At 43.6% G+C, this 15,175-nt stretch overlaps 1 protein-coding gene across 5 annotated transcripts in view; it reads left to right on the top strand.

Annotated features, from left to right (window-relative positions):
* The window catches only part of ADAMTS18 (ADAM metallopeptidase with thrombospondin type 1 motif 18), a 196,392-nt gene that overhangs the window by 159,778 nt on the left and 21,439 nt on the right, over nucleotides 1-15,175 (top strand). For all 5 annotated transcript variants that reach the window (XM_068260418.1, XM_068260416.1, XM_068260417.1 and 2 more), the window contains 4 exons: nucleotides 5,836-5,971; nucleotides 7,164-7,290; nucleotides 10,786-10,987; nucleotides 13,541-13,732. In XM_068260418.1, coding sequence (XP_068116519.1) covers nucleotides 5,836-5,971; nucleotides 7,164-7,290; nucleotides 10,786-10,987; nucleotides 13,541-13,732 — 657 coding nt within the window. The remainder of the gene's footprint in view (nucleotides 1-5,835; nucleotides 5,972-7,163; nucleotides 7,291-10,785; nucleotides 10,988-13,540; nucleotides 13,733-15,175) is intronic.

Here is a 15,175-nt window from a genome sequence, read left to right as displayed (position 1 = left end):
CATCCTTGGTCAGATGGACCCTTGACTCAACGCTGTGTGCCAGAGATGTCACCACTTGCCTTTCAACATCACGGTACAGTTTAGGTATCGCCTTTGAGAAAAAATTGCAGCCTGGTATCTTACACTGCGGTGTGTGGTAGTGTTGATCGAATACCTAGTTATTCGGGCTCGGCCTGATATGGTCCAGATGTGCGGGATATTGGGCAGAACACCAAGCCTAATTGAAGTCAATGGGGACCCGAGCATGCCTGCTTTAGCACACACTCCGGTACTTGACTGTTGTTGCTGGATTGGTGCATGGGAGGTCCTGCTCTGTTCTCCTTAGCAGAGCAATACAGAGGTGTGAGCGGTGTTCGCAAACTGTATTGTGGTCTTTCTCTGAGTCAAGTCAGGGATGTTTGTTTTTCCTGTATATTTCTCGATATGCTTTTATTGCTCTAAATGTGCATGTTCAAAGTTTGTTGCCAACCTGTCCAGCTTCTAAATAATGTGTATATGTAGCTCTAAGCTAAACAATCTTTCACATATGGCCTAGGGCAATTCCTCCTTCCTTTACTTACCCACCACATCCTGAAGCAGTTTCTATTTTCCTGCACTAAATCTCTCGGTAAATACTAAAAAGAATATTTCACACTTGTTCCAAAAGATTGTAAAACAAACAATGCGCAGTAAACCGACGGGTGTAACTACAAAATACATTCTTGACTCACATTTATCTTAAATATCACAAAAAGACATAAAGCTCATGTCCGAAGGGATGGATGTGAAATGCAATGCTTTAAATACGGCATTATTAACCTTGACATACACATGGAATTAAAAGATCTTTGTTTTCTGTGGTGTTGCTTATGAGGACGTTTTACTATTCTTTGGGAATGTAGTTCAGATTCCTGCATTCCCACTTGGATTAATTAAATACATTTTATTCCTTTTCTTAATCATAAAAAGATAGACGCGTAGAATGTTTGCCAGTGCTGATGCTTTAGGCTGCTTTGTTGGCTGCGGGTGGAGATCCTGTTAGCAGAGGAGTTGCACACAATAGTTGCCTTGAGTTCTCACAAAGGCCCAGGTGAAGATTAGGCCGCTCGCATGACTGTTAGCATTTATTATAAATTAATATTTCAGATTTGCCTTTCAAAAATACAGTAGAGTCTCTGTTATTCAGCACTGATTGGGATTGGCTGATGCAGGGTAAGTGTGCTTTCTGGTTTTTCAACCATTTAAGGATGACGCTAATTGAAATCTATGCCCTATTTTGATGCTGATCTGGCTGGCAGGGCATAGCTTTCAATTTGTTCTCGCCGCTCCTGCCAATCGCGTCACTATATCCCCACTGCAGCTCACTCGCCCTGCCGTCTCTGATGACATGTCTATTAATGTAAGCAACTCCCATTGGCTTACACTGATAGACACAGTCAGGAGCCAATGAAAGCAGCTCCTGACCAGCTCACAGGGCCCTGCTGTCATAGAGACAGCAGAGTGGGTGGCCTGTGGTTCCCGACGTGTGGTCTGGATTGCGGTTGTGGTGCTTTCTGGTACCATCGGTCTCTGGTCCTTAAGGAGGCAGAGACCGATGGTACTTAAGACCCGATGTTGAAAATAGGCCTAGCTAAACAGGGCCAGTTCTAGTAACAGTGTGGCTCCCAGGCAAAATAAATCTGGGGTCCCCCCTGACAGACACCCAAACAAAAAAGCGGCATGAGGAGCCCTTTGCTGCAGCCAAATTTCCCCCCTGAGTCACTGGTATCCCTTCCCCCACCTCCAACTTAACTGTGCTCCCTGGGGCAAGAGTAAGCAAGACGTTTTGAATCGGGATGATACCGTTTATTGGCTAACTTAAAATATAAGGGTAAGCTTTTGGCTATTGTGCCTTCATCAGACGTTTTATCTTGTATGGATTCAAATTTGGCAGAGTAGCATCTCACCTGTTCTGGTGGGCACACTCCTCTGTCAGTCCATGACTGTATGTACTCCCGGACTTCATCCTCACAGGAGCTGAGGCCCTATGGAAATTGCACCCTTTGCCTTTATGGTAACGCCGACCCTGTAGCTAATACATTACTCTACCACACTGTATATACATACCATGAAACTGGAATAAATGTATGGTAAATATAGTTGTATAGCGTAGGTTGTACAGTGTGTATATAGATAAGATAGTATACTAAATACGACAATACAAAACAAGAAACATGATTCTTTATGTATTTTTACTTGCATTCAATTCTCTTTAGAGAGAGATTTTTTTTTTGAGGTTTGGAATAAGGGTTTACAAGTCTAGAAAGGTTTGTTTTACTGTGTGAAACACAAGTAAACTATTTTCTCTACCACAAACCCATTCAATAAAAGCAATGTTTAGCGTCTTGGACAGGACCATACAATATCTGTAAAACTTGGTGAGATGAATGATGTATGACATAGTGTATGCAGTGTTCTCCCCAGAATTTTTCTCCAGCCGGGTGGCATGGAAAAGTAGCCGGGTGGTGCGAGACGGGGAAATTTGGTGGTTATGGGGGTTATTGCTGTGCTCCACACGGGAGTGTTTGTTGCATGTCAGATGTTAATGCTGCTGAGAGAAAAGTAAGGGTGGTCGGGGGTGGGGGGGATGTGGCGGGTCAAGGGGTATTGCATATCTCATAGTACGCATACCTTGTAGTCTCTCTACACTGGCTCAAGAGTTCATTCTTTAGTTTGTGCAATGGACCACTTTGCACAGACTTTTGCTGGACAGTTTTCACAGCACAGAGTAACTGCCAGAGTTAGCTCACAGGCTGACATTATAAGAAAAAAAAAACAACATATACCAGAAGGTCAGATGATAATGCCCAATATATGGGGGATATGTGCAGGAGTAAACTAACCTATCACTAACAATGATCTATCAGAAAAAAAAAAGACCACAATTAATCACAAGCCTGATCATCATTCAGAAAATTTGGTTTTGCAGTTTAGGTGCACATTATATTGGCCAACACAAAGCACACCGCAGCACCGAGATATAGCTAAAAAAACATATAAATAAGTGTTGTTGGTTATTAGCAGCTGTGTTACAAAATTAAGCTGATCAGACCTTCAACGCAATCCAGTGCTAAATAACAAAACCGAGATCAGCGCACAAGGAAAACTTCTAAAGGGCAACCTACACTCCCACAGAGTGATAAATAACACTAGAAAAATGAAGGCGACAGCCAAAAGCAGAGTGAAAGAAGATCGGCAGCTTACCCACGTGTAAAAGACTCAGGGAAATAGCTATGCTATTCTAGCTGACTGGCTGACTGTCACGCTGCTGAACTTCTCGTTCGTGGAGGAACGCTCCCAGCCGCCCACAGCATTCAGAACACATAGTCCCGCCTCTTATGCCACCAAGCCAATGAGCATTCTCGAGGCACCAGGCATCACAAATACAGCCTGCCAGGAAGTGCGAGGTCTCCTACGTAGAGGAGAGTGGCTCACGCAGCGTACGCAGAGCGCAGTACTTTTCCTACGGCCCGCCAGGAACATCTAAAAATGTATGTGCATAAAAGCCAGGTGCGAGATGACTGCCCAGCGCGAGATGGCAGCCGGGCGGGCGCCCAACTTACCCGGGCGGAGCGCCCACCTATTTGATGCTGGGGAGAACACTGGTATGTTAGAACATTTGAATAACAACAAAAAACGTATATTATTGAGCACAATGCGGCTAATTAAAATTGGGCTAATATATTAGGCAAATTCAATATGAACTGGATCACAGTTGGGGCAGTTAGTTCTCAGAGCAACCAATCACAGCCATTGCTTCATTCAACAACGTAAACCGGAATTATTTTCAAAAAGGGTCTTTTTTTTGTAGCAAAAATCGTTTTTAAAGGGACATAATTTTTATAGATGGCCATTGAACTTGATAGTAATATCAGTTATTATTAACTCCACAGTTCCACCTAGTGACGGGAAGAAATAATGCTTCTGCTTATACAAGTGCCTGTAAAGTACTGGGAAATGTGTTATCAGAGAGTTCCCCAACCCTGTCCTCAAGGCCCACCAACAGTACATGTTTTGCAGAAAACCACACACCTGCACAGGTGAGGCAATTAGTGTCTCAGCAGAGCTGATTAACTACCTCTGTGGATTTCCACAAAACATGCACTGTTGGTGGGCCTTGAGGACAGGGTTGGGGAACACTGTAGGCTGTAGAGGTTGTGACCTCATCATAGTCCCTGGACCTGATAGGTCTACATGGGGCCCTCCTCCAGCCACTGCATTACTGAGATTGAAGGCATTCTGAATTGTAGAGCCATAATATCTGTCATATAGATGTTTGCACAAAGTTGAGTAACCCATTTTGTACAAGGTGTCAGTTATTTTGTGCACTTCATTTTATAAAATCAATAAAAACTTTAAAGCAGACCTGAATTGAAACAAAAAAGTATCTATTTTTTTTTTACTTACATGGGGCTGTTTCCAGTCCCCTTTAGTCTTTCACATCCCTCGATGTCCTCCGGGTCTCCTCAGTTGTGCCTCTGCCCCTCCAATAGATCTGCGACTAGACCTCAAGTCGTGTCCAGACAATCCCGTCCATGCATCTCCTCAATCCTGCCCTCATTGCCAGGAGTGATTTGCGCATGGGCAGTTCTTGAAGAATTGTAGCACCCACATGCAGAACGCTCATAACCACACATGTGCAAGGGCCTGCAACTAGAGTACAAGTTGCAGTTCTTTCAGAAGGGGCAGTGGCACAACAAAGGGGACTTGGAGGACCAAGGGACCTTAAATACTGGGGGGGGGGGCGCAGGAAGAAGCCCCAGGTAAGGAAAAAAAATCTTTTTTTGTCTAATTCAGGTAGCTTTAAAAGACACCTGTAGTAAGAAGAATATGGAGGCAGCCATATTTATTTCCTTTTAAACAATACCAGTTGCCTACAAAAGAAACCGTCAAAGGTGCCTGGTGCATTACTGACTTTTTACTGTATATCCCTGTTTTATTGCCTGATGAAGCAGGTTATACCTGCGAAACGCATTGCAGTATTTTTGGGAGTATACAATAAATCTTTGTCTGTTTGAAATTGACAGTATTGAGTCTGCTTCTAGGAGGTAAGTTCACCACTGCTTCCCAAGCATATTTTAAAAATGTTAGCTTGTTTTTTCCTTTTGGCGCCTCTGTTCCTTATCCACAAATACCAGTTGCCTGGCAGCTCTGCTGATCTATCTGACTGCAGTAGTGTCTCGATAACCCCAGAGACATGCATGCAGCTAATTCTATCAGATCTGACAATAATGTCAGAAACACCTGATCTGCTGCATGCTTGTTCAGGGCTTATGGCTAAAAGTATTAGAGGCAGAGGGTCAGCAGGACAACCAGGGACCTGCTATTGCTTATAAATATAAATAAATATGGCAGCCTTGATATCCCTTTTGCTTCAGATGTCCTTTTACATCTAAAACCACTTCCATATGGTGCAGAAGGAAAAGAGCTGTTTCAGAATTCTCACATTCTATGTGAATTGTCCCTTTACTCTTGCTGACAAGTGACCATTGTTTGTGTATTGTAAAGAATGCGTATGTTCAGGTATACCAAAAATCATAGTATACACTCAGAAACAAATTTTAAATGACATACTTTCCATATACTGGATTGAGGAAATAAAAAAGTTACACACAGATCGATACAATTGCCATTTTTTTTTTACAATATACTCTGTACAAGCTTTTGGACTTGATGTGGTGATCACCTTGGTACTGTGGAATTCAAAATAAACTTTATTGATATAGCAGTCCAGAAATAAGACCATTGCACATCTTCAGAACAATATAAGTGAAGCAGTAAACTGATTGTTTAGTCACACTTGATGTCTTTTCACAGATCCTTTACCAAGGGAAGAATGTGGGACTTTCATGGGAATATACATTGCCCTATTCCATACAGGAAGAGACCACGAAGAAGACAAGCTATTTCTGGGCCCCAGTCTATACGGATTGCTCTGTCACATGTGGCGGTGGTGAGCAGTAATTTGATTTTATTAGCATAAATGATTGCTAGGACTTTTATACCCTTTTGCAGTCAAGCTTGGCAGTTCTCCTCTCTTCCAGACCTTTACCGATTAGATTTAGCTACGCCTGCAGTGAAATGTTACCCCATCATTAGTCATGTCAGGCGTATCGTTTTCTCATAGACCACACCCACTACAGCTGTAATACCGTGAGAATTATCACACCTCGGAATGACGGACAGCAGAGCCCTCAGAAAGAGATAAAGGCATTATAGGGAGATGGACAAAGCTGTCTTACACAATAAACTTGGACATCATCCTTGTACTTTCCCTGGGACTAAAATACAAGTGTAGGAAAGTGTATTTCCAGGCAAACCTTTATTTTTTTTTCCTTATAGTTAAGTTGTAGCTGGGAAGGGAAGCAACTCTTGCTGGAATTTTATTGCCATCTGGGTTCCAGATGAGAAGATTTTTCTTTACACCGTTTCTCTTTGATAGGATTAGTCTGGAAAGTGAGTTAAAGGGGTTTGTTAAATCCAAAAATAACAAAAAAAACCTAAAAATAGTTAGTACCCCAAATATATATTTGTAAACCAGTTTTGTTTCTAAAATAAATCCCTATATGTCCCCTATTTGTTGTTGTTTTTTTCTCTTACCTGGTCTATGTGCCTTTGCTGAACTGTGCAGTGCCAACAGTATTGTGGGAAGAATTTTTTTTTGTTACAGTAACAAGCTTATCTCAAAATGCAAACAACCAAAACTTACCATTTCTGATAAGATTAGGACACTATGACCAGAATGTAATTTATTCCCTACTCTTTTTTGAAGAGTTTACACAGGTAATGTAAGCCTGCTATCTAGGTGATGTTTGCTGGTTTAAAGAGGAACTGTAGCGAAAATCTTTATTTTATAGAGATTCTTTTCTCTGCAAGAAATGTACATGTATAAGTATGCATTTTAAAGTTTACAATATTTTGTGAAAGATGTCCTTTAAACAGTTATTCTACTATTTTGTTTTTGTACATTGTTTTATTCATTTAGTAACTCTACTACAAGCAGGTCCAGACTAAACAAACCTTCCTGTTAGATCAGTTTCAGAGTGGAGATGCAAGTTCTTAAAACTATACTGGACTAATTCTCTTTCAGATCTGTTCATCTTTTTTTGTACATTTTTACTTATCAAATGCTTTTCTTTAATTAGGTCACATGACTGTGAAGTTTCTTTGTCTTCAAGACCACCACATTCAAGTCAACACCAGTTTGTGTGGTTCCCTGAACAAGCCTTTCCCTGAGCTAAAAAGCTGCAATACTCAGCCATGCCCAGCCTAGTAAGTATATTACTATACTACTATATTACTGGAAACAATGAGGATCACTGGCGTAACAATAGGGGATGCGACCCCTGCTGTCGCGGGGGGGGGGGGGGACCCGGGGCTCCCTAGGGCCCGCTCGGGGACTTTTTGGGGGCAGGAGGGGTCGCAGCATAAGAGGAGAGCTGTGGCCGCAGATCGGTGGGGAGGGGGGAAATTCGCCCTCCCCACCTCACCTCGGGCTCTCCTCTCACCGCTCCCCTCCTGCATTGGTGGTGCTCGTGGCAGCCGCGGCGGCAGGCAAGCTGAACACATACCCCCCTTCTGGCCGGTCTCCGATCACTAAGTGCTTTATGGAACTTCCTGTGTAAACAGGAAGTTCTATGAAGCACTTAGTGATCGGAGACCTCCGGCCAGAAGGAGGTATGTGCTCAGCTTGCCTGCCGCCACCGCCGCTGCTGCTGCTGCCACGAGCACCACCAATGATTGCTTGCAGGAGGGGGAGCGTTAAAATAGGAGAGCCCGAGGTGAGGGAGGGAGGGGAATTTCCCCCCTCCCCACCGATCTGCGGCCACAGCTCTCCTCTTATGCTGCGACCCCTCCTGCCCCCAAAAAGTCCCTGAGCGGGCCCTGGGGAGGGGGGGAATTCCCGGAATTTTTTTTGCAGGGGGGCCCGGGGCTTTCTAGGTACGCCCCTGATGAGACTCTTCTTTGCTATGTTTTATTTCTTAAGGGGCCCATACACTGACGATTTTTGGCTGATCGATTGGTCGATTGCAAATCAATTGACCAATTGATCGATTTGTGGCCGATTTCGATTGATTTCAATCGATCTGGCAGGCTGGAAAATCTAGGTCGATCTGTTGAGATTGCTTATCATTTTGCATTGGCCCTAATGGAAATCTGATAGCAAAAAAATCCCATCAGATCGATTTTCAATAGATTTTAAACTGAAATCTATTGGAAATCTGTTCCTAGTAAAAAAAAATGCTCCTAAACACATCAGATTGATCAGAAATCTATCTGATGATCTATCTGCTGCTAATCTAACGAGTGTATGGCCACCTTTAGATTTATTACACATACAGTTCATTATCTCATAAGTTTATTTTCACTTCAGATTCCCTTTAAACAATGGAAATTGCCTGGCAGTACTGCTGATCCTCTGCCTTTAACCCTCCTGGCGGTTTGGCAAAATCCGCCAGGGGGCAGCAAATGCGTTTTTAAAAAAAAATAAAAATTTTTTCATGTAGCAAGACAAGGTCTCGCTACATGATAGCCGCCGGCGATCGGAGATCAGGAGATCCCGTTCAAAGAACGGGATCTCCTGGAGGGCTTCCCCCGTCGCCCTGGCGTCATCGACGTCGTGACGTCAAAGGGGACTCCGATCCACCCCACAGCGCTGCCTGGCACTGATTGGCCAGGCAGCGCACGGGCTCTGGGGGGGGCTGCGGCGACGCGTATAGCGGCAGATCGGCGGGTAGCGGCGGCGATCGGGCACTGCACGCAGCTAGCAAAGTGCTAGCTGCGTGCAGCAAAAAAAAAAAATGCAAATCGGCCCAGCGGGGCCTGAGCGGTGCCTCCCGGCGGCATAGCCCGTGCTCAGCACAGGCTTACCGCCAGGGAGGTTAAAGGTGGCCATACACTCGTTAGATTAGCAGCAGATAGATCATCAGACGGATTTCTGCTCTGATGTGTTTAGGAACATTTTTTACTAGGAACAGATTTCCAATAGATTTCAGTTTGAAATCTATTGAAAATCGATCTGATTGCATTTTTTTTTGGCATCAGATTTCCTCTAGGGCCAATGCAAAATGATAAGCAATCTCAACAGATCGACCTAGATTCTCCAGCCTGCCAGATTGATTTCAATCGATCGATCGATTTTGATCGATCGGCCAAAAATCGGCTGAGGGTATGGGCCGCTTAATGTTAGGTAAACATCATACAATTTTCTGGCAGATGTAACTACCAGATAAATTATTTCCAACATGTCTGATCTGAATTTCAATTGATTTTCCGATCGATTTCCATTCACTTCTGTGGAAATCGATCGGAAAATTTATCAAAATTCAGATCGGACATGTTGGAAATAGCTTAATACTTTTAGCCATAGACCCTGAACAAGCATGCAGATCAGATGTTTGACTCAAGTTTGACTGGATTTGACGCATGCTTGCTTGTGTGTGATCCAGACATTACTGCAGGCAAACACCAGCAGGATGCCAGGTGTATTGCTATCCCTCCTTAAAGGATTGCAATATTTTAACTTTCCTTATGCCAGCAGTGCGTTTGAGGAAACCAGCAGTTTTGGGACAAGAAAATTACAGTAATGTGATTTTAATCAGGCAAACCAAAGATCAGTAACAGACAATTTACAAAAGGGTAAAATACATAACATACAAACTATCTATCTATCTATCTATCTATCTATCTATCTATCTATCTATCAGTAAGACTTAAGGTCATACACTGTTCGACGGCAATCGAGCAAAATCTTCCACACGGACGGATCGATGGGAATCTATGGGAACGATTGATTTTGGACGGAAATCTATCGTTCTGTCAGCGTTTGCGCAACGATTTCACAGCAGATTCGATCACAAAAGAAAATCGTTAGGTGTATGGGCCCCTTTAGCTTGTGTCCTGGGAGATATGATCAGGTTTCAGTGTCCATTGTCCTTCAATCAGCATTGTCTGCTATGCCATGAGGGCAATGGACTGCTGCTGGAGTACCAATCAGCAGTCAGACAGGGAGAAGACAATGCTGCAATACCTTTTATACCTCCTAAAGTCCCACCCCTTCCCTGCTTTGTGATTGGCAAGAGAGAGGTGATCTGTACTTCCTGTAGCCACCAGAAACTCCACAATGATGAGCTGCACAAGAGCTGCCATGTGGCTATCTAAGCAATGGCTCATGTGTTGGCCATCTTTGATTGCACAATGTTTCAGATTTAAATGGTAGAAATTCAGTAAAACAAACTTTGCATCACACCAGGCAACTAGCATTGTTTAATATTCCGAACCAATTACCTTGCAGTGACTGATGTCAAGACGATGTCACAAACCCCCCAAAAAGAACTTAACGTATTTTTGTATATCCTCTGTAACCCATGTTAAATGTGTTTACTATGTATGGGGACTGGTCCATAGGAAAGCATAGCAGTCATCAAGTTGTCAGATTTCAGTCCACTGACTGGTTTATCAAAATGTCATTTTTGTTTTGTTTGTTTTTTGCCACTAATAAGCACTAGCACTTTACTGTTCTCCAGGTATATTGTATGCATTACCTCCTCCCTTTTTTGCTTACCCTTAGACATTATTGATACAATTATTATACCCCACCATACTGATTCTGGTGTTTTTAAATGGTTTTATATGTTGTGCAGTTAAATAAAATGATTTATATTTTGTCATTAAACTGGTGTGGTGTATTGAGGCTTTGCTGCGATATGTAGTTTATGTATATTGTGCAGTGTCCCATGTGCTATGATTTTGTCTATCTGCCTACAGCTGGATAACCAGTGATTGGAGTGAGTGCAGTGTGTCCTGTGGAGGGGGGGAACAGACTCGTACAGTGCAATGTGTGCAGAGGACAGAAGAAGGTGAAGAATTGGTTGGGCACTCCAACTGTCCAGTGAGCACTCCCATCCAAGTGCAGAAGTGCAATGTCCAGGTCTGTCCAGCCGAGTGGAGCGCAGGGCCCTGGTCTCAGGTACTTCTTGTTATCATACACTAAAGCCCTCCTTATTTTAGCCAGATTCCAGTTGATACTTTATTCCTATAGCAGAATGTCAGGCTGATAAAACATCATAGTTATGTGTTACCCATGGTGAATAATTGTCTAGCTCTTTTGCCTTAAGCTGGCCACTAACGGTCCAATTTCTAGCGAAAAATCGTTCGAGCGATCAGAAATTCTGATCGGATTGGTTGTAAATAATCTCCATTGGTGGACACAATCGATTATGAACGAGTGAAAAAAATGTCGCCCGAATGAATTTTCGTCGAACGAAAATTTGGATTTTCTTGGTGGTCGTGATAGATAGGAAGCAAAGATTGGTTAGTTGATGGTGTAGTGAACGATTTTTCGTCCGATCAGAATTTCTGATCGCTCGAACGATTTTTCTCTAGAAATTGGACAGTTAGTGGCCACCTTTACACTGCTAGAGTCCTAGGCAGTGGCGGAGCTAAGGAGCTCTGCCTCTGGGCCCCAGTGTGAATTGTACATTGGGCCCCCCAAGCACTCCATACGTAGCAATTGATATGGTGCACCAAAACCTGCCAAGGACAAAACAGTGTCAAAGGTGCAAGAAGGGGATGGGGAACAGTTTGTTAACGATTATTATCAATCAAAGCATCTATAGAAGTGATCATTATAAACACAGGACCAATAAAGAGCTAAAACTGTGTTTGAGGGAGGGTCCCTCTGGCCCAATGCGGTCGAGACCTCTGCAACCCCTATTGCTACGCCACTAACAAATTGTAACCAGGACACTATCTGCATGCGTACACACACACACACACAACAAAGCCACAGGTGCACACCACAACCTATGCAGACCACACTGACAAAGTTGCTGCCACAGTACTTGTGTTCATAAGTGCAGTTATTCTTTAAAGAAAGCCTAGGGCCCTAAAAATGCTTTTGCTATGTGCTGTAGTACTATTGATTACTAGGTCTGATATGCAAATAATTCTGTCCTGCATGCATAATTAATGAAAATTGTATGCAGCTTGAAATGTAATGCACTTCCGGTAAACTACGATAGGTCCAATCCTAAGGTGCATGCAACCCAAAATAATTCTTTGCATTTTATTCATCTTCTCTAATGATGAGCAAGTTTGTCAGTTTCATGTCACGGAAAGCTTTGAAAAGGTATCGGTTTTCCTGAAAATGGCATGATTGTGAAGATGAGAATACACTGAAGTCAATGGGGCATAAAAAAGCCCAGTATATTTTCAGTAATTTCTCCCCTGATTAAAACACAATTTTTACTGTGATAAATGGGCATGTGCTCATACAGCAATAACACACTGATATGGTGTCAGTGTTGTCTTGTTAACAAGCGTTAAATAAAAATCTAAAAAAAAAAAAAGGAGAAGAAGAAAGACTGGAAGAGATGCATGCAGGGAGATAACTTCCTGAAAAGAACACAAGCATGGTCTCTGTGTGCAATGTATTCTCAGAAATATGTTGCATCTTAGATCTTAAAGTACACCTCAAGTGAGAGGAATATGGAGACACACACACACACACACACACACACACACACACACACACACACACACACACACACACGCCTGACAGTGCAAGATTAGCACTGGCGCAGATGCATTTCCACCATAGGCTTCTATGGGAAGCTAATCCGCTTATCTCAAAAATTCATGCAGGTTGGGACCCCCCCCCCCCCAATTTTAAATGGTCGCACAGCAACCGACAATTTACTCTGCTCCATTTAATGTTCTCACATGACATGCTGCAACTCAGCACAATAGCACACTGGCTGGCTATGAGTCTGTGACAAACAAACTGCTCACCCTCAGCCACTCCTCTTAAGTCAGGACTGCAGTGCCACCTCCTGCCTTTTGCTGTGTAAATCAAATGAAACACTGCTGCTCTCCTGCCTCCCCCCTCTTCACTGTCAGACTCCTCACACAGCACAAGAAGTTGCTTTTCCCCAATGATGACCTCATCCCCTCACTCTCCTCTCACTTCTCCTACTGCTCTGACTCCATACTGTTAGTGTAAACACAGTACAGACATGCTGCCCCTGTAATCTCTGCACCTGATGCAAATGTTTCACCTTGCTTCATGAGAGAACTGGCCCTGTTAATGGTGCCTGCACTATTAAGTGAAGAAAATTAAATTAATGACAGGTTTACTTGAAATTGGCTTAGCTTCACTTGTAGTTGACTTAGCAAACTGTCACAGCTGTGTAATAAACAGTATTACATTATATATTTTATGTATAGAAGCACAATCACTAGTCCCTGCAGTTTTGTACTGCATCCTCTCCCACAATGGTCACTGTGTAAGTACAGGTGTACAAACCACAATGTCTGATTTGCACACTGAGGGACTGAAAGACAGACTTATTGAGAGTAATATTGTTCCTGGAAAACTCGCTGTTGGCCAGTGACTAGCCCAGAGGACTGTGGCTCAGCAGCTCTGCTCTATGTACTTGTAAGTGAGCCGTGTAGACGTCATGTTGATACAAGAGTTTTCCTTGAGCCCTGTCTGACAGCTTGCATTCCTTGTCTGCTCCAGTGCTCCCGATCCTGTGGCAAGGGAGTGAGGAAACGGGAGGTTTACTGCAGAACTGTCAGCGCAGAGAGCTATAAAATCCTGCCAGAAGACCTGTGTCCACTCAGCTCCAAGCCAGAGTCCGTGGAGAGCTGCACCATCGCTCGCTGCCAGAAGAATGACAGACTCCAGTGGGTGATATCTGCCTGGACTGAGGTAACCTCCACTGGAGCATCTATGAAAACACTAACAACTGCCTTTGATTTTCTTTCCCTAAATGATACTAATTTTTACATCCAAAAAGATGAGCCTATTTTTTAGCCTTCAGCTGAACTCAAAGTTCACAGATTAACTCTATCATTTTTTTCACACCTGATTTACTAAACCAGGGCTGGTTCTAGTTACAATGGGGCCCCTGGGAAAAGGTAGCTTGGGATCCCCCCCTCCGAGCTGCAGCCTCCAAGCCGACTCCCCAGACCCTCCCACCACACTCCCAGCCACAAACAACCATTGGATGTCTATCAATATGTCCAGACTTCTCCCCACGGCGCTGTTCTTCCTCATTCCTCTGCAGGCATGTAGATCAAATACACACACATGCAGATCTCACACACATGCAGATCTCACACACATGCAGATCGGTGAGAGCCACTGCCTGCACCGTTCTCTACATCGGAGGGAGGGAGGGAAGGAACTGAGAGGAGCTCAGAGCGGCGACATTAATCGGAGGGAAGGAGGGAAGCTGTGCGGTGGGGAAAACACTTATCGGAGGAAGGGAAGCGTGCGCCCCCCTGGAAGCCGGCGCCTTGAGCGACCGCTCCGGTCGCTCAGGTCAAAGGCCGGCCATGGGGGTCACCATAGCTGGAGGGGAAGGAACACACACCTTGGGGGCCATAAAGGCTCTGGGGCAATTGTCCTCTTTGCCTCTATGGAAACCCTGGCCATGTACACACACGCACACACTCCTAAATATCAGATTATGTACGACACTGGCATTTTCCAGTGTACGCCCAATGTTGGACATAGTCAATCAATGTCTGACATAGTCTACCCATGCTCCTTTCCACCCCCCCCCTACTCCATGTCCTAGCAATTTTATTCCCCACTCTACAAACCCCCCCATCTCAACCCAGTACCATAATGCAAAATAATAAATAAAATAGCTACTCACCCTCCTTTTCCAAGCATCCCCTCCCCAGTGGACCAAAGCATATGCAATACTGACCCCATCCTTTCAAATGGAAATGCATGGAGCCATTTACACATGCCCATTTTTACCATGTCTGAGTCTTTCCATTGCAATGCACAAACCCCACCTGTACATTTTTTTTGGGGACAGAGGATGCATTGCTATAATATGGTATGCAGAGAGTACCAGGGGCTGTGGATGCTGCCATGGAACATCACACAATGGACAGCGCATTTATACTATATGGATATGCTGCCACTCCGGCACAGTGTGAACTGAGCCTAATGGTGCCCATACAGGGTACAATTTTTAAATTAGATAATTTTGTTCAATTCTTACGTTAGATCAAATATAAAGATTTTTCGAACATGTCCGATCATATTTTTATTGAAAAAAACTGAATCATTTTTTTTCCTTGATTGAAAAAAAAAACGATTTTAAACTTTCATTCAAATTGATCGTTTTAGTCG

Source organism: Hyperolius riggenbachi, chromosome 11 (assembly GCF_040937935.1).
Source record: "Hyperolius riggenbachi isolate aHypRig1 chromosome 11, aHypRig1.pri, whole genome shotgun sequence".
Taxonomy (NCBI): Eukaryota; Metazoa; Chordata; class Amphibia; order Anura; family Hyperoliidae; genus Hyperolius; species Hyperolius riggenbachi.
The sequence above is the reverse complement of the archived record's forward strand: the minus strand, read 5'-3'. Positions and strand labels throughout refer to the sequence as shown.